The sequence below is a fragment of the Anoplopoma fimbria genome, chromosome 10 (assembly GCF_027596085.1).
Source record: "Anoplopoma fimbria isolate UVic2021 breed Golden Eagle Sablefish chromosome 10, Afim_UVic_2022, whole genome shotgun sequence".
NCBI lineage: Eukaryota > Metazoa > Chordata > Actinopteri > Perciformes > Anoplopomatidae > Anoplopoma > Anoplopoma fimbria.
The window spans coordinates 21,038,749-21,057,761 of record NC_072458.1 but is presented as its reverse complement, the minus strand read 5'-3'; the positions used below and the strand labels follow the sequence as shown (position 1 = coordinate 21,057,761).

The 19,013-nt window shown below is 39.2% G+C and overlaps 3 protein-coding genes across 3 annotated transcripts; all 3 read right to left on the bottom strand.

The window, feature by feature from the left end:
- Window positions 1-119: 119 nt before the first annotated feature.
- On the bottom strand, window positions 120-8,847 carry LOC129097776 (uncharacterized). Its single transcript, XM_054606689.1, has 6 exons — window positions 8,771-8,847; window positions 7,102-7,298; window positions 6,363-6,422; window positions 3,983-4,174; window positions 1,770-1,916; window positions 120-1,640 (listed from the first exon to the last, which is right to left on the bottom strand). The coding sequence occupies exons 1-6, from the start codon at window positions 8,781-8,783 to the stop codon at window positions 1,140-1,142; spliced, it is 1,110 nt and encodes a 369-aa protein (XP_054462664.1). The 5' UTR covers window positions 8,784-8,847; the 3' UTR covers window positions 120-1,139.
- On the bottom strand, window positions 1,824-10,726 carry LOC129097777 (gap junction beta-3 protein-like). Its single transcript, XM_054606690.1, has 2 exons — window positions 10,091-10,726; window positions 1,824-2,678 (listed from the first exon to the last, which is right to left on the bottom strand). The coding sequence occupies exons 1-2, from the start codon at window positions 10,724-10,726 to the stop codon at window positions 2,589-2,591; spliced, it is 726 nt and encodes a 241-aa protein (XP_054462665.1). The 3' UTR covers window positions 1,824-2,588.
- Window positions 10,727-13,830: 3,104 nt separating this feature from the next.
- On the bottom strand, window positions 13,831-14,744 carry LOC129097319 (gap junction beta-4 protein-like). Its single transcript, XM_054606138.1, has 2 exons — window positions 14,209-14,744; window positions 13,831-14,125 (listed from the first exon to the last, which is right to left on the bottom strand). Exons 1-2 carry the CDS (start codon window positions 14,742-14,744, stop codon window positions 13,831-13,833), a joined length of 831 nt encoding a protein of 276 aa, XP_054462113.1.
- Window positions 14,745-19,013: the final 4,269 nt, after the last annotated feature.

Genomic DNA, 19,013 nt, shown 5'->3' with positions numbered 1-19,013 from the left:
AGAACCAGTCATTCCTGTCAGGTCACTCTGTGCTGCCATTACAACATTAAACTTAAAAAATGTTTTCAGTTACAGAGTTCACCTACAATTCACACAGGATAGATGCAAAACTTTGAATAAAAACTTTATTTACGTGTCGACTTGACTTTCGTCGAAATAAATACAAAAACTTGCAGCACTAGTTTCTCTTGACCTTAAAAGCAGGAACAAATTGATTGATTCTCATTTACTCAAACAGGCAGACCAGAGGCTCCATCCTCAATAAAAACAGATAAAAATCTTGCAGGCACACACACTGCATCTCTTCACTAAATTTCCTTATTTATACAGTACCTGCCTCCATTATGTGTGTAAACTCAAACATTGAAAGAATAGTTCCACATTGTGGGAAATACACATTTTCACTCTCTTACCGATGGTTAAACAAGAAGATCGAAATGTCTGTGTGCTAAAAAAAAAAAGGAATCCCATGTTAACAGGGTCTGATGTTTCCAAGGTCACATGTTCTGAGTCCTACTTTCCAAAGGTTCTATGTTCCCAGAGTTCCCAAAGTAAACTTTTTATGTTGTCAGGGACTACTTTTCCTCGGGCCCTTTGTTCAACTTCAAGCTTCCCTTTGACACGTTCTCACATTAGCTCATGATATATTAAACAAATAGACCCGGAGAACAGCTTTTTCAACCCTGCTTCCAGTCTTTATGCTAAGCTAAATTAAACAGGTCCTAACTCCAGCTAAGTACATAACCACAGACATTGTGAGAGTGCAATCAATCTCCTAATCTAACTCTCTGCAAGAAAAGCAACAAGTTACATTTCCCAAAACTATTCTTTTAACTCCAATTGAATCGGATTGAAGGATTTGCCTCGTCCGTCTATCCCAATAGGAATAATATGACCCTCATTAGTGCAGAAATACAAGAACACACACTCTTGCATAACCGGCATAACTTGCACACTGTGCAAACAGCCTAAACCGCTGCTAAATAAAACATCTCCAGCTATGAGTTCATAGTGTAGAAGTTCTGTCAGGACAATGGGGTTGTGAGTATAATGTTGCAATCCAAGTATGGTAGCTTGCACTACAGCACACTCTCTCACAGAACTTTGGTCTTCAAGAAGCTCTCGCATGTCAAATGTGTCTAAATCCAGAAGCTGGACCTTTCCAGTGTATCCCTCTCCAGCAGTTGGTGCTGCTCCGCTGCCCTTTGCTGGCTGCCAACACGAGTTTCTTGCCGTTCTCTGTCTGACCTTTCTCTGTACGGCTGGCGAAGGGGCCGCCTCTCCGAGGGAGGGAGACTCCGGTGCTGAGGGGGGAGATGCTGTGGAAGGGGAGGAGGTCTGCGCTGCTGTCTTGGAGGTTCAGTATTCCGTCTCGGAGGTTCTCGGTGGCTTCTTGGAGGTTCAGAGTAGCGTGTTGGAGGTTCAGTGGAGCTTCTTGGAGGTTCAGAGTAGCGTGTTGGAGGGTCGGGTTGGCTTCTTGGAGGTTCAGAGTAGCGTTTTGGAGGGTCGGGTTGGCTTCGTGGAGGTTCAGAGTAGCTTCTTGGGGGTTCAGAGTAGCTTCTTGGGGGTTCAGTGTAGCGTGTTAGAGGTTCAGTGTAGTGAGAGGGAGCAGCTTCCACCATCGGCCTCACCGCATTGATCTACACAAACATAAATTATTAACAGTTCAGTCCAGTTTTTAAAATATGTCTCAATTGAAAAGCTGTCTTATGCACCATCCAAAAGTGAAAATTTCTAAAAGCAGCACAGTGTTTGAGTGGAAATCTTACCGATCTGCCAAAGTCCCTGGTTCTCTTCCTGCGGGGGCAGCAAGGTAGACCGAGGAATGAAACGCAGACAGCGGAGCACCTGGAAGAAAACACCATCTGGACGACACAGGTCACGATCAGAGGCACCCAAAGGATCAGAGTGGTGCTCTGGGGGAGGGATGGAGGAGATGAGTTAGCTGCAAACCACCAGCTGGATCAGAAAGAACAGCAAGGTAACAGTGAGGGTAATGATGTGATCACAGAACCTTGTTTTTCTCAGATGGAGCAAAGACACAGCAGCAGTTCTAGGACATTCCGTTTGCACAGGAGAGCTAGCAATGTGAATAAAATATGCAGAGAAGAATATATCAAAGTAGAAACGCACAGAGGGGAATTCAGAGGAGAAGTGCTGTTTATTGGGCATGCTGACTCACAGACTACAAAGAGAATGAACGTTAATAGTTGGAAGTTTGGAGCTTTTCTTTGGAATTCATGATGAAATATTCAGGTAGCACAAAAAAAACAAAACCTTACATAACCATCATTAGTGCCTCTAGGCAGCAGATCAGAACCAGAAGCCCAAAACACACTTTCAGGTAGCATAATGGGCCCTCTGGCAGCCATATTGGAAGGTCCCTTGCTAATAGGCCAAGTCTGGGAGAACAGCATGGTCTGCAGTCTCAGTAGACTACAACTAAGTTAGTTACGTCTGTATGGACTCAGAGTTTCAGACTAAAAAGAGAAGTTTGGTTTATTATTATTATTATTCATTTAAAAAAATAAAATCTGAAGTAAAACCAAAAATGAGCACACTCAAAATGATACAAATAATCCTTCATTTCATGAAAACTGAACAGATCTTAATTTATCTTCCAGATAAGTGTGGTGGGGGTCTGATCTTCTCACTTCCTCTTTTGACCTTTTGTGACACTTTTCACCTCTTTTTATTGTGTAGTTGTGATCTCAGTTATTAACTCAGTGGCAGTGAGTAAGGTGTTGATAGTATTGATAGGAATGGTTGCCAAAACCACAAAACAAAGCCCAAGTTCAAGATGAAATGAAAATGCCTTTTCAATTGTGCACCTATTAAACAAAAACTTAGAAATAAATAAAAAGAAAATGTCTTCGTATTTTTTTTATCAATAATGTAAACCAATGTATGTAAAAAAAAAAAATGTAAAACAAAATATGATATTGGCTTATGTCAGCTAGTACTAACAGTTTTCAACCAATAATATCATAACATCCATCAATCTGCAACTTTTAGCGAATCGCGCTACATTCTAAGCCCGCCTACTTTTTAACTGTCCAATCAAATGCAATGGATTCTATTTAAATCTGTCTTGTAACTACACGTCAAATATTCTGTTTCACTAGGAAAACGTCATTTTATACAAAAGCTAAAGACGCTCTCAGTTACCTTTCACTGAGACTTTAATGTCGGGACAGCTCATCGTAGCTGCACAAGGCTGACGCATAACTGCTTTTCTCAATTAGCTTCAGGACTATTTGGTTAGTTAAATGATTGTCAGGTCAATGGCTGTGAACTGCAGCACACCTCACCTTTGCTATGTGCACTTTAATGCATTTCTTTGTTACTTTAAGGTTCTTGGGGTGACAGAATGTGCTGAAACCTCGGCATGACAGCAGCCTGCTATTAAATAATGATAAAGTCAAACTCCCCCACACTCTCTCTGCGTCACTAAGTGAATAAAACAACTGCTGTCCGGGGTTGTACATCCATCTAATGCTGTGTTTGAGCTATTAATGGCTGCAATCCGATACTTAACTTTAACCCGAAGGCTAGGCTGCATGTATTTACAGCCGGACTGGCATTAACGCCTACCTCGACTATAAATCCAGCTTAAGACAAACCTAAGTGACAAATTGTCGACTACTAGCAGTGCTAAAATGCCAAAGTCGTGCTGATGTGCGGCTGCAGCTGTGAGGCTGAGCGGGCCTGACAGTCCGTCTGATGCACACTGGAACAGGACAGAGCCTGAAGTGGACAGACGGGGTCAGGTCAGCATTCCTGCCACCCGGTCCACAGTCTGCACAACGTGACGGACTGAGTGACAGAAAAGACACCCAGCCTCGGACCCCACACACACACACACACACACTCAGCCTCCATGATGTGCAGCCAAACCACTCCGTCATGTCTGCTGCGGCAAAAGGGTCACACAGTTCACGCCTTGATCTCAGCGTCTGTCTCCAACCACGAAAGCACTCACGTAGATGCGCGTGGGGTCAAAAGGGCACTCGTTGGTGATGCTGGAGTAGCCGATGGCATCAGGGAAGCGGCAGTGAGTCAAGAGGCTCCGCCCACCGTGAACGACAGCCATCACCACGGAAACGGAGAGGCCGATGGCCGAGGCCGCCGCCATGAGCGCTGCAGCAAGGCCGACCGTGAAAAGTGACCACGTCTGCGGGAGGAAGAGAGAGGGAGAGAGAAGGAACACAATCAGGGATGAAAAAAGTTGATGGCTTCAACGCTGCTTGTTGGGAAACTGAGGCAAAAGTAAATAGATGAAAGGACAGCAGAGAATAAGCAGTATTAGTACAGACGGAGCAAATACGGTAGATTTTAATCAGCATTGCAAAAGTAGATATGGAAGTAAAAGGTTTTTTCATTTGCTAAGATAGCTCCCCAACTTAATGCATGAATTAATGCAAAATTATAGCAAAAAAAAAAAAGGTATGCTTCGAGACCACTTTTGGTAAAACATTAAAACAATGTAATTTACTTTGAGCTTCTCATTTCTAAATAGACTTTTTTTAATGGCCAGAAAGGTAGCTAGGTTTCTCATGGTCACCAAATCCCACGAGAAAAACAAAACCAACAATTAATTTATCCTTTTGCCAATTTGTTGATTGATAAGAAAATAATCAGCAACTTTTTATGAAAACCGACTGATTGAGATGTTTGGAGGCATCACCTTTAAATCTGCAAAGTTGTGATGGGTATTTTCTCACTGTTTGACATTTCAAAGACAAAACAATTAATCAATAAATTGAAAAAAAAAGTTAAGCAGCAGCTTAATTGATAATGAAACAAAGGTTTCTTACTAACATGTATTGCGTGAGTATCCAAAAAACGTATTCCATTATTGTCGAAAAACACTTTGATGAGCCACATTGTTGCACTGGGTGACACTGTGGATTATTCTGAGTCAGTATTCTGTATTCTAATTCAATTTACATCTTCAGTCGGAACAAACAGTCCACAGACAGAACAGAGTGCTGCAGTAATGAGTCCTAAACCACGGAGATGAGTCAGCATTTTTGTGCTTCGGTTCCCTCGTCTCAAAGAGCTTTTTAGTTAGAAGCCTGAAAAAAAGGTTTAAGATATTTAAATGTTTTATTCTACAATACAAAATACGTCAGTAAATATTCCTCTCGTGAATTTTGAAGCTTTTAAGTTTCTTAAAAAAGATAGCGGATAACAAGTGGCTTAATGGGACTACAAAACATCATCACACCAACAAGACCGCCTTCATGTGAAGGTGGTAGTTCCTTTATAGCTTTTATAACATTAGCTTGTTACCTCTGGTGATGCATTTATGCTTCAAAAATCATAAAAGTGGTGTTTATTTGTGGAGATTATCTTGCTGAACAAAAACCTGCAAGTTTATCATAAACATGTGTTTTTCACAGAGTTTATTTTCTGCAATATCCAAAATCCAATTCAATAATCCCATTGGATTTATGTCGAGGAAACCAGTACACAGATAACCACCTGGGTTTGATTACTAAAACACCACAAGAATACCATATAGGGATGTGTAGAAGCATTGAGAGGTGGTTTGTTCCTTTAATGGGACTCGTTGATCCAAACTCCCAATAAGAAGCTGCAGCATTAGAGACTAAAGCTATCAGCTATGAGCAATAATAAATGATAAAGTGAACCTATCCTTTAATAAGTTTACAGAGGGTGAGACATTCAGGCACAGAGAGCATTTTAAAGTCACTTTGTGAGTCGTTGAGTCGAAACTGGATAAGAAAAAAAAGAAAGGATGCAATTGGAGAGATTAGAAGTTGCATTAGCCAAATAAAGGATGTGTGTTAATATGAAAAAGGGAGTGTTGGGATTACTTGTTATCCATGCTGGATGACTGCATAAGATAACAAGGCTGATGAGGAGTTTGCCCAGTTTACGTTGGCTGTCGCTGACAAAGAGAACGGGGAGTGGTTTATCCCGGCAGGCTTTGCCCGCCCGGGTATTACTCATTCAGCTCGCTACCTCGTCAGTCCCGTCTGGGCAACCCAACAGCTGACTGAGTAAACAGAGAGGAGAGGCCGTTCTGCACGACCAGAGGCAGAAGAGAGAAAGAACAGAAACGTATTCCAGCTCTGCAGGAGGCGGAATCAGACAACCTGAGGCGACACGCTGGAGCTCAAAGGAGATTTTTTTTTTTTGTTGTTGTCCACTCCCCTTGACTAGATAGACTAGAGGCAGAAGCTGAGAATAAAGCCTGAAAATATCAAAAGACAAAGCAAGTGTTGGTGCGGTGCAGATAGACGGATCAAAGAGAGGAAGTGAAAACAGCAGGGGAAATGACTGACAGCAGCTATGTTTATAGGAAGAAAAAAAAAACATGAAGTCATACTAACCAGGCTTCTACTCTTCTTGTTTTTAGACAGGACGATTGCCAGAATGCCGACAACAATTCCCTGCAGAGACGAGATAGATGAGATTTAAAGAATATTCATGTTGCTCCATTTTCAACCATAGAATTAGCAGAGAATTAAATTAACATCCTTCTCTTATAGTTTAGTCCAACACAGCATTTCAAATATGTCTTTAAGTATGTCTGAGTGCTTTGAATGTTGTTTTTGCAAAGCCAAAAGAAAAACAAAACACTTTAAATTTACATCTCATTCACATTAGCGATTGAAAATGATCAATTTGAGATTATCAGCTAAATCTTTGACTGGTTCAAACAATCATTTTCTGCATTTTTTAAAAGGGCAATTGTATAAATCTGAATAAAATGTATTTCCTATGAACATAAAAAAAGAGGTTTCTTCAAGGGCTCTTTGTTCAGGAAAAGTGGTTTCACAAGAAGCCCAAATAATCCTGCACTATTGATTTTTGTATGAAGAAAGTTTTCTGCAGTACTTTTATGATCAAAGTACATTTTGCGATGCATTTGTGGTCTGCAGGGTGAAGCCTCAGCTCTGATGGAAAACCCCACAATTTGCCATCGCCATCATAAAGTCTGAGCAGAGAAAATAGATTTTTTTTTTTTATCTCTCCGTTACTTTCTAAATCTAGTTAATAATAATGTGTAGGATGAGTTCTCGTATCCACTAGTATCACTTAGTGACCCTCATGCGTCTGTGCACTCACTACGAGGCCGGAGGTGAGGGCGACCACGTTGGAGATGGCGTACTCCATGGCCCGGGCCTGCTTGTGGAGGTTGATGTGTCGGAGCACCACGCCGTGCACCAGCGCCCCTAACAGGAAGTTAACGTGGCCGATGAGGAGCATGCTCAGACCCATCTTCATCAGGTTTTTGGGCTCCTCCAGGCTGGCACAACACAAACCTGAAGGACGGGGAGAGAAAAAAACACACACATGATCACAATAGAGAGGAGTGAATTCTGGTGATGTGACATCATCCATGTTGTATTGATCAGAGTCACATGGGCGAGGTCAAACGCACGGAGGAGATGTCACCTGTATTAATGATTAGCTGCTAAACACATAATACAGTACAGGCAGTTCAGACTGGAACCGTCCTGAACAAGTATCTTTTTTTTCTGCATTTGTCATTAAATTTAAATGATATTATAATAAATTAACATTTTCTGCATGCTATGAATTAAACAGATCATTATGTAGAATGGTGAAACCTTCTGGTTGTGCTAGGCGATATTGCATATCTCAATAAAGATACACTTCATGATAGAGCATGTTTTCTGGTCATTCAATAAATAAATAAATATTCTATATGAAATAACCACATGGCAAAACCTATTTTTCTTTACTCCTGTGTGAATCCAATACTTGACACATAAAAAGTACTGAGTATTTTCTCATTAAATTAAGAACTATAGTGCAAAATGAATTAAACTACGGAGAAAAAAAGTATGCATACTTCTATGTCTACATGCATGCACACAAATACAGAGTAATTCGATTAAGACAAAAGTTTGATTTAGAAGTAATACCACAAGCAGAAATATTTTTTGTGAGAAAGTTTGAGTTAGTGTGAGGTTGTCATTATCAATTTAAACGACATAATTATGTGTCACAATATCTGATTTCATCACCATATGATTCCATATGAAAGACAATAAATGATCATATTGAATTATCGCCCAGCTCAATACTGTCTTCTACCATGACATTGAACGTCTCAAATGAAACCTTGAACCTTTCACATAACACAGAAACCAAATGTATTCTGAGAAGTATCAAATTTAAAAAGATACATTTAGGACAAACATGTGTCTCGGCTTAATTTATAATCCAACCCCTAATAAAATGAGATGCTACATCTGGTGATGTATGACGATTAATATAAACCTTCAACTCTGTAATTGTGAATGTGTTTGTTTATGTAACATGATCACTGCTTCCATCCTCACAGCTGAATATCTCTCACTCACACATTCCTGCATTCACAGAGACAAAAACACATGCAGGACATTTTGCTTTTAACATCAGCATTCACACTACTGATCAGCCTCAGATACTTTCACCATGTGGATCAAAAGAAAGTAGATCAGAAGTACTTTCATTTATTCTAATTAACGTGGAATATCAGGACTTTGATCAGGGCCCTGTTTTTGGTTCTTTCTATGAAACAAGTTGAACGTTTGATGAAGGGATGTAACCACAATGGCAACAAAAAATAAGTATTAAATTACTAATGCAATTAAAGCTCATGTCTTAGTCCATCTCCATACAGGTGTGCCACATCCGAGCAAACAATTCAAAAGTTTGAAACACACAAATGTCTGCAGTTTTAAATATTTTTAAATAAAGTTTCCATACACATGCATCCTTTTACCTGCACCGGCCATCTCTGTTAGGTCACCATCCAGTTCAATGGACAGCCAGTCTGGTGCGTGGAGTCTGTCCTCTCTCTTCTCTCATAAATGATGAGCGCCTCACTGCTCTCAGTCACTCAACCAGGACAGACACAAGGTGACAACATCTTGCATTTTTCAAAATAAAATCCCTTCATATCTAAGAGTGTATCAGTGTAAACTTGCACAGCATAAATGTGATAACCACTGTTCTGTACCTTTTAATTAAGAGTTTTAAAATATCAGTAACTAGATTACCTCGAGATATAAAGTGCAGAAGGCTATATGGACCAGAATAAGCAAACAGTGCATTGTTTCAACGTTTACGGAAAAAAATAAATACTTTATTCAGATTATGTTTGACTAATTATCTGCGATAAATTAATACTTCAAATTTTGTATTTCATTCCCCATAATGCTCTATTCGGTCAGTTCAATTTTTAAATATTAAATGCTTTTATTTTGAAAACGCATTGTCTGTTGCAATTTGGCAACCTTCACACAGGTAAACTCTTTTGTGTTGCACAACAAATACAGTGATCTGCCTCTATTCATAATTGTTATGTTTTTACTTTAGGGAATCAACCTGTTTTACTAGTTCCAGTGTCAACACCTGAATCAAAACCTGGAAAAAAAAACCATTACAGACAGCAGTGCTACTTTTTTATAACCAGATAAAAAAGAAGGAAGATATAGGTTAGTAATGTTTCAGGTATGCAGAATTGCCTAAGCAGTGCACACATGATGCACAATCACACAACAGCTGAACTCTGGGAGGGATCACTGCCAAGTTTTCTGCAGACTTTCACATCCTCCACATGACAGTGTAGTGAGGCTGTACTGCCACCAGGTGGAGAAACGGCGCCATTAAAGGAGGAGAAGGCAGATCTTATCCATGCCGTGGTTTTTATTAAATAGTTCAAAACATATTTTCAGAATACAAGAAACAAATAATGTCAGTTTTTTGGTTGTTGTCATGATCACAAATATGAGCAATCGTTAAATCAATTAGTTCAAATCATTCAGTTTTCTTTTGGTGCTGAAATATTTAATACACTTCTAATATCATTACAGAGCATAGGATTGTTTCTTACAAAAAAAACCCAATATATTTATATAAAAGTTATACATAAAATTACTTTTTAAATGAAAATACCCTCAATTGTAAGTCAATTAGAGGCAAGTAGAGAACAAATGATTGCCTATTAAGATATGACAGACGGCTTGCAGCCATCGCAGTCCATGTCCGGGTGGACCTTCCTAGACAAGGTGTGGACGGTGCCTCTCTGTTTGAGGGTCACCAGCCGGAGAGTGACCAGGTAGAAGATCTCAGAGATGTTGAGCACCACGCACAGGACGGACGCGCCCACCATGAAGTAGGTGAACACGGTCTTCTCGGTGGGCCGGGCTATGTAGCAATCCACCAGGTTGGGGCAGGGACTGACGTCACACTGCACCTTCCGGGGCAGCTTGAAACTGTCGTAGACGTAGTGCAGCAGGTAGAGGAACGTGATCTCACAGAAGGTCTTGATGAAGAGGCTCATCAGGTAAGTCCACCACAGGCCGCCGTGCTTCTGGCCCGTGTTTTCGTACAGCTGGGTGTCGGCGCCGTGCTTGGCCCGGTACTTGCGCTCCCGCTCGTCCCGGTAGGCCACGTGCAGCACCACCATGAAGGACGGGCAGGTGACGAAGATGAGCTGCAGAGCCCAGAGGCGGATGTGGGAGATGGGGAAGAAGTGGTCGTAGCAGAGATTGGTGCACCCCGGCTGGCGGGTGTTGCAGTCGAACTGACCCTGGTCGTCGCTCCAGACCCGCTCGGCGGCCACAACGAAGACCAGAACCCGGAAGACGAAGACCACCGACAGCCAGATGCGTCCGAAGGCCGTGGAGTACTTGTTGACTCCGCTGAGAAGACCCTGGAGGAATTTCCAATCCATGAGTTCAGCTTCGGTCGGCTCCTTTAGAGCTGTGACTCTTTAGAGGTCTGTCTTCAAACGCAGGAAGTAGATTTAAAAAAGAGTGGAGAGCTAGAACACAAGAAAGAGACAAAGACAGAGTTAGGCAGTTAGTCAGAGAAATACAAGGTTTAAAAAGGGGAAATTTACCACAAAATCAAAAATACATATCGCCAAGTGTTGGAGGTATCGGCCGTAGATAAGTCTGCCTTGTCTCCAATATAATGGAACTACATGGCATTCGGCTTGTGGTGCTCAAATATCCCAAAAACTATATTTGAAAAACTGACAAAAATGAAATTATGACGAGGATACTCAAGATAATCCACAGACCTTTTTGTGAGCAGTTTCAAGTTTCATCAACTATGGCTGAAAGAAAACATTTCTTATACATAATACTTCTCACAAGGTCTGTGGATTATTTTTCATGATTTCTGGAAAGAGACATTACTTTGGCATTTCGAGCACCAGAAGCTGAGTCTACAGCCAATGTCTCCCAAACTGGGCAAATCACAAAACAATCTAGATTGTAGACAGCGCTACAGGTAAGAGGGGGAATATGTATGTTTGAATGTGGGGTGAACGGTCCCTTTAAAATACCCCAAAAATATATAAACTCAGCATTGATTTAGTTAAATATTCTGTAATCTGTTCCAAATAATTCAGTTAATTCACTGTAAACCTAACATAGTCTTCCTCTTTTCCTATTAAACCCGTTCTTTGACAGCTATGTAATCTAAATCCACTCTCCTAAATCTCAGAGTTAAAATAATTTTCACTTGTTTAAAAAAGTTTGGCACTTTTAAGGAAGATGCCTTTGATAATTGATTAAAACACGTGTTGAACATATAAATCCTTCAACACTTGGCTTCAGCTTCGTACACTTTAAGGAAAGTTTAAGATGAAGATGAAGAGTTTGTCAAATGTTGACTCTCTTTCTGCCTCCGAATCGACTCGTCCACTTCTGCCCTTTAATTCAATGTTCTTAACTTTGCAGGGAGTCTTTGTTTAAACTGAATATGACTCTTGAATACTTCAATTTCTCAGCTTACCTTCAGAAAACCCCTCAGTCCATCGTGTTCAGTCTATGGGAATACGCTCGACCTCTCTCCTGAAGTGGGTTTCAGATATTAACTGTCCACAAGAAACCACTCTTGGACATAATCAGGAGGTGTGGCCACCTTTTGGTATCCACCCAAAATGCACATTTAAATCTCCAACTGCTACCTGTCAGCATTCATTTATCTTAGTCACTTTTACTGTGTCAAGTGTTTTGTGACCTTTACTTTTAATATGATATGGTTTTATCTCAGTTTGGTTGCAGTGATACTTTGTGTAAATGGATAAAGGCGATAACGAATAAGTGGACTTTACTGGGGACACATTAAGGCGTGGTTGTCTACTCCGATCCCCATGTTTCTTAACAGGTGACTCGGTATCGGCTCCATTAGGCAGCCGTGATGCAGAGATATGCTCCTTTGTATTATTTGATAAATCAGGATTAAACAGGGCCTCCACCTAACATTTCTTTGTGCAAATACTCTGGAACCATTAGCACCTAAATACACCTGAGATACGGAGCGCCACTATCGCATAAATCAGATACAACAAACAAGAGTTTGCTTGTTCATTTTTCTCGGGTACAATTAGTACACTCAGTCTTAATCTACTCTCCGTCTGCTGTTCTGAAGGAATGCAGAATGTGGAGGATGGTCATGGAGGTGGGACTTGTAGGAGTGGTGATTTTATCGACTTTTGTCAATAATGTTCCTCCCATCTGTAACCGTGCGTTGATGGTTTTGTACCCATTTGGAAACGTCACGTTGTGTGCTTTTTCTCTGATTATTTTTGAACATGTTGTAATCCACCATCTAGATCTCTATTGGTTCAATTTACTCCACACTGCTGCACCCATTTGTTTCTGCCCTGCATGTTGTAGGTTCTTTAAAGAGACGAACACACCTTTGACGAAGCTCTTATTCAGAAAAATGACCTCAACAATACACATGTAATCAGAATAAAACGTAAGATTTCCGTGCAGGGATAAAAAAAGGAACATGTTTCAATGCAAGATTTTATAGAATAGTTGTTTATTTAAAAAAAACATCATCTTCATTTTTGTGGTTCAAGTGAGTCAGTTTTTCAGTAAAAGTCCACACACTGCAGCTGTCACATCTCAGAATAAGTAAAGCAGTTTTACAGACAACAAAATAATCTCATGTTACAAATATTCTTATAAAGAGTCAAAGTACAGTTAATCACCTTTAATGTAAATCAGTCATTTGAGATCAGAAGCCTTTAAAAAGCCAACAATATTATGGGGACAAAAAACATTATCAAAAAGGACAGATATTGGCCGTAGATAAGTCTGTCTTCTCTCCACTAAGCTTGAGGTGCTCAAAGATCCCAAAAACTAAATTTGAAAAACTGAAGAATCTGAAATAATGACGAGGTTACTCAAGATAATCCACAGACATTTTTGTAAACCGTTTCAAGTTTCATCAACTATGGATGAAAGAAAAGAGGTCCTATACATGAATCTGCTCACATCAAGGTCTGTGGATTATCTTGAGTACATTGCTGACGAGTTTTTCAAATGTATTTTTCTGGAACTTTGAGCACCAGAAGCCGAGTCTACAGTCAATATCTCCCAAACTGGGCAAATCACAAAACAATCTAGATTAATAAATTGCACTACAGGTAAAACGGAAAATGGGTATTTTTGAATGTGGGGTGAACAGTCACTTTAAAATACAAAAACAAAACCATAAAATCAACATTAATTTAGCTAAATAGTCTTTAATCTGTTCCAAATAAACTGCATACATAACATAGTCTTTCTCTTTTTCTATTAAACCAGTTCTTTGACAGCTATGCAACCTCAATCCACTCTCCTAAATCTCACAGTTAAAAGCATTTTTAACTGTAAGAAGGTCATGTCCAATTTAACAAAATTGGACATGACCTTTGTAAAACAACATTTCCTTTAAAACCACTGTCATTTTTTCAGATAAATGTCGCCAACAGTACAAAAGCTACCTAACATAGTTATATCTTCTCAAGTCAAACTCATAAACATGTCTCTCTCAGGAGACCGCTATGCTGTACGCTAGAGCTGAATTCTTTCTGTCGGCTTCTCCGCCGCCGTTGTCCGCCATCTTTGCCTTCTCCGGGAGCGGCTCCTTGAACGCCGAGTTCTCCTTCCCCGTCAGAGGAGTCCTGACCATCTTGAAGGAGTTCTCCCTCCCCGAGCGACGTCCTTCTCTGCAGCACTCCCAGAACCTCTTCCCGCACAGGTAGAGGACCTCGATGAACGTGAGGAGGATGCACACGAAGCTGGTCACCACCATGAAGATGGTGAATATCTTCTTCTCCGTGGGCCTGAGGAACAAGATCAATATTTCCACTTCAGCTATTAAGATTCCAGGATTTTTAACTATTATGAACCTTGGAGTTAAACTTACCTGGCGATGTAGCAGTCCACCACATTGGGACACGGCTCCTCGTTGCATTTCACCAACGGCGGGAAGAACGTGGCCTCGTAGATGTAGAACAGCAGGAAGACAAACACCCCGTCCACCAGTATCTTAAACATCAGGCTGAAGAAGTAGGTCCACCAGAGACCTCCACGCTTCTTCCCCGTGTCGTCGTACAGAGGGGTGCAGTCCTCCCCGTACTTCAGTCGGTGTTTGCGCTCCCGCTCGTCCCGGTAGGACACGTGGAGCGTCACCAGAAGGGACGGGCAGGTGACGAAGATCAGCTGCAGGGCCCAGAGGCGGGTGTAGGAGATGGGGAAGTAGTGGTCGTAGCAGACGTTGTGGCAACCGGGCTGCCGGGTGTTGCAGTCAAAGTCTTTCTGCTCGTCTCCCCACACCTTCTCGCAGGCCACCAGGAAGACCAAGAGCCTGAAGATGAAGACGATGGCGAGCCAGACGCGGCCGAACGCCGTGGAGTATTTGTTCACCCCACTGAGGAGGCCCTCCAGGAAGGCCCAGTTCATGGTGGTGTTTCAGATGTTTCTTTTTGCACCACCTTGAAGAATAAAATAAGCACTAAAATGCGTTGTGCAAGCACAGAGGGCTTGGACACAAACTGAACTCAGCCTCCCACAAAGGCTCTTTAATATGGCACTTATTACTGCTGCCTTCTTGGCACGGGTTGAAGGGGGAGGGAGGAATATCGAAGAGAGCAAACATAGACTCATTCTTCAGCTGGAGTCACTGGTGGAGCTGGTTGATAGCAAACACCTTGATTAACAGGAGGGAGAAAGAGAGAGGCAGGGAGATTTCTATAATTAACTCACGGGCACCACTGCTGTTCAGGGTGCTGCAAGTTCCTGTAAGTTAAATATAAGACAATTTAATAGATAGTTTGACATTTTGAAAAAAACCCTCATTAGACTTTTTTGTTAAGAGTTTGATGAAAAGATTGATACCTAAATAAATCTGCCTCTCACCTGTGGGCAGATTAACTTTTTTTTGCCAGATAATTCAATTCAATTTTCTTTTCAATTTAATGTGGCTTTATTGGAATGAACGTTTAAAAAAACCCACAACAATGCCAAAGCATCATAATAAAAAAAGAAAAAAATCACAATAATATGAATATTAACACAAAATTAACATTACATTACAACTGTTATATAGTAATGCACTGTATAATAATTACGTATATATATATATATATATATATATATATATATATCATTTTCTTAACATAAACACCGAAAAACAACTACCTTGATGAAGTCATCGCCACAGCTGGACCCCCACATAGCACATATTAGATTTTTCAGATGATCCATAATATATATTTTTTTACATTGTTGAATAAGTGTCGTATTATTCAGGGTCCTCCACATGGCAATAAGGTCTGTGTAGCTCGGTCAGTGGTGTATGAAAGCACAATTAGGCTGCTGTTGGCATCATAAAGGCACACGTTTGTCATTTGGGGGCACACAGATGCACTTTAGAGGTACGAATGGGAAGGGTACAATTATATGTAGTTTTTGTTGTATTTTTTAAGTTTTTTACCTTTTTATTTTACCGTTACTTATTTATCATAGTTGCTTTGATCTTGTTTTTCTACTTATGTCTCTTGTTTGTTTGTTTGCACTATCCACTCTGTTGCTGTAATCCTCCAAATGTCCACGCTGTGGGACTAATTATCTTAAGGAATAACCCTTGAGATGTGCCATTTTGTTTTCAAGGGGGTCATCAAGCACAATTAGACAAAACATTTAACAAAAAATCTAAAATAACAATAATTAAACAATACAAAATATGACAAAAAAATGAAATAATAAGCATACAAAATCAGGAGATCATACATGCAAATGGATCAGGTTATCAAAATCAGAACCAGCTTCATTGAATTTGACTCTGGTCACTCACGCTCACTGGTACAGAGAAACAGACAAATAAACAACAAATAAAAAAGGACAAACGTTAACTATTTTGTACACAGAAATATAAAATGCAAGAGTGTATAATACAAACATAAAAACACAAAAAAACACAATGAACTGTAGATAAAAGTGCAAGGCTGCTTGAATAAATATGTAAACAATTATAGTTATAGAAAAAAAAATATCAGTGATATCATTAAGTAATAATAATAATAATAATAATAATAATAATCTTTATTTATATAGCACATGTCATACAGACGTTCTGACAATCTGATGAGAGCAAGAAAAAGTTACAAAACTGACTTCCACAACAGTTTGCTAACAGTAAAGTGTTTTCCCTCAGACAACTTTACATTGTGAGTAAGTCAAAAAGCTAATCGATGTTGTCTAATGAATTACAGGGGTTTGCAAAGATGGTCACACTTCAAAACATCTCTTTTCTTTCCTCTCGCAGTAAAACCAACAAAAGTGACTTTATAACATAATGAGTGGTTGAGTGTTTAAAGATGGAGGGACCGAGCTCAAAGTGCTGTACATTTGAAAAAAAGTAAAAGTAAAAGATAAAAATAGATAAGATAAATAAATAAAAACAGAATAACAAGTTTGTACAGAGGAAATGTCAGCATATCAATAAAACAGAAAAACATATTACATTTAAAAATTGTATATACATAGAAGTGATTGAGTACATAAAAAAAAAATAGAGATGTCATTTTATCATATTTTATTTTGCTTTTATTTTGGCAGATTGCTGTGTTTAAATTGAGCTACTGTATGTTTTTGCATGTACAGTACAACCGGAAATCTTATTTATAATTCTCTCTAACTTGACAGTGGCACCGGGTCATAAATTGAGACACATTTGCATGCACTGGTTCCCCTCTGCAGAGACAGCATGACCCTGCACAGGTCACCCTGAACGGTCCCTTGCTCCGGTGCTGTCTGGGCTGGTGCATCCTCTCTCTCCGGCCGGCTGCAGCTGCTGCCTCTCCACAGCCACAGGGAGGTAAGACAGAGGTGGGACAGCAGATAACTCAGCTTAGCTGTGGAGCTAATAAGTGCTAAAGTGTCAATTTAACCAGACTCAGTATCATATGTTTCATGGGTCCTTCAAAATAAAAGCTCAACTGTGCACTGGTTTTGCATAAAAACAAAAGCTACAGAAGTGAAAGCTTATATAGTTTGTTGCATCTTGTTATATAGTTGCATTTAAATAGTTGTGTCTCTCAAAAATATTTCACATATAACATATAACTCTTGCATATAACTCTTGTAAATACTCGTGCAGGATTTTAAGTGAGGTTTCGGTCATCAGAACTGTTATATATAATATGTTGCAAATAGGGGGTCATTATTATTATTACTAATATTAGAGAAACATTAGTGTTTTGTCTCCAAATATTTCACATATATAACTCTTGCAAAGCTTTGCATTAGAACTGAAAGTTAATTAATTGTTTATAATGTGACTTTCAGCCAAATTTAAGACTATAATCTAAGTAAGTTACTGTGTGTTTGTGGCTTTATCCGCTATCTTATTCATTATAAATTAACATATTTTTATGGTTTTAAATCAGGGTTCTTCTTAATGTGCCATGAAGTACACAATTTCTACAGGTTTATTCATCAGATAAACGTAAAGTAAATACTCATGCAGGATTTTAAGTGAGGTTTCGGTCATCAGAACTGTTATATGTAATATGTTGCAAATAGGGGGTCATTATTATGTATATAAAGTATATGGTAGAGCATAACTTTCAGCCAAATTTACCACTATCATCTATGTAAGTAACTGTGTGGTTGTGACTTTAACTGCTCGCTCACTTATTGTTAATACAATTATTTATTTATGGTTTAAGTTAGGTGCTTTTTAATTTGCCATAATGGTTTATTTTTAGCTAAATGATACTGCAGGTAAATGCTTTTAGGTTTCATTCATCAGAACTTTCATATATAACCTGTTGCAAAAAGGGCTTATTATTATTATTATTATTATTGTATGATTGTTATAATTGTTATTAAACAGTCAAACCTCATTGGCCAAAAAGGTTTATTTTTAAGATAAAGATAATGATAAAGAGGTTTTTATTGTCATTGTAGTGATAGAACGAAATTCCGTTTGGTAGCCCTCAGCCAGCCAGCAGCAGCGAACAACAAACACTATAACAACAATATACAGATAAAAATACACAAAAGGAATGAAAACTTTACTACGTACAGCAGGGGAGTATTTAAAATGAAAAATGTGTGCAAACAGTGCAGTGTAAACATTTGTTTTGGCAGTGCAGACAGAGTTTAAGGTGTAATGATACTGCAGGTAAATGCTTCTGCATGCTTTTAATTTAGGTTTCGTTCATCAGAACTGTTATATATAACCTGTTGCAAAAATGGCTTATTATTATTACTGTTATGATTATTGTTATTATTATTATTATTAAACAGTCAAACCTCATTGGCCAAAAAGGTTTATTTTTAATCTAAATGATACTGCAGGTAAATGCTTCTGCATGCTTTTAATTTAGGTTTCATTCATCAGAACTGTTATATATAACCTGTGGCAAAAAGGGGGTCATTATTATTATTGTTGTTATTATTATTAATATTAGAGAAACCTTAGTGTTTTGTCTCTCCAAATATTTCACATATAACTCTTGCAAAGCTTTGCGTTAGGACTGAAACAGTGAGTTGATTCATTGTTTATAATGTAAAGTATATAGTAGAGCATAACTTTCAGCCAAATCTACCCCTACCATCTATGTAAGTAACTGTAGGTGGTGGCTTTAACTTATTGTAATACAATTATTTATTTTTGGTTTAAGTTAGGTGCTTTTTAATGTGCCATAATGGGCAAAGTATCTA

Excerpts from the sequence above, each read along its gene's own strand:
- LOC129097776 (XM_054606689.1), bottom strand. Across the intron at positions 6,423-7,101 it reads CCCTCACCTCCGGCCTCGTA|GGAATTGTTGTCGGCATTCT; the intron begins GTGAGTGCACAG and ends TCGTCTCTGCAG. Across the intron at positions 1,917-3,982 it reads TTGACCCCACGCGCATCTAC|AGCACCACTCTGATCCTTTG; the intron begins GTGAGTGCTTTC and ends TCCCTCCCCCAG.
- LOC129097777 (XM_054606690.1), bottom strand. The coding sequence starts at position 10,726 with ATGGATTGGAAATTCCTCCAGGGTCTTCTCAGCGGAGTCAACAAGTAC. Across the intron at positions 2,679-10,090 it reads ACCTGGTCACTCTCCGGCTG|TGTCACAAAAGGTCAAAAGA; the intron begins GTGACCCTCAAA and ends AGAGGTGAAAAG.
- LOC129097319 (XM_054606138.1), bottom strand. The coding sequence starts at position 14,744 with ATGAACTGGGCCTTCCTGGAGGGCCTCCTCAGTGGGGTGAACAAATAC. Across the intron at positions 14,126-14,208 it reads GTGGACTGCTACATCGCCAG|GCCCACGGAGAAGAAGATAT; the intron begins GTAAGTTTAACT and ends CTTGTTCCTCAG.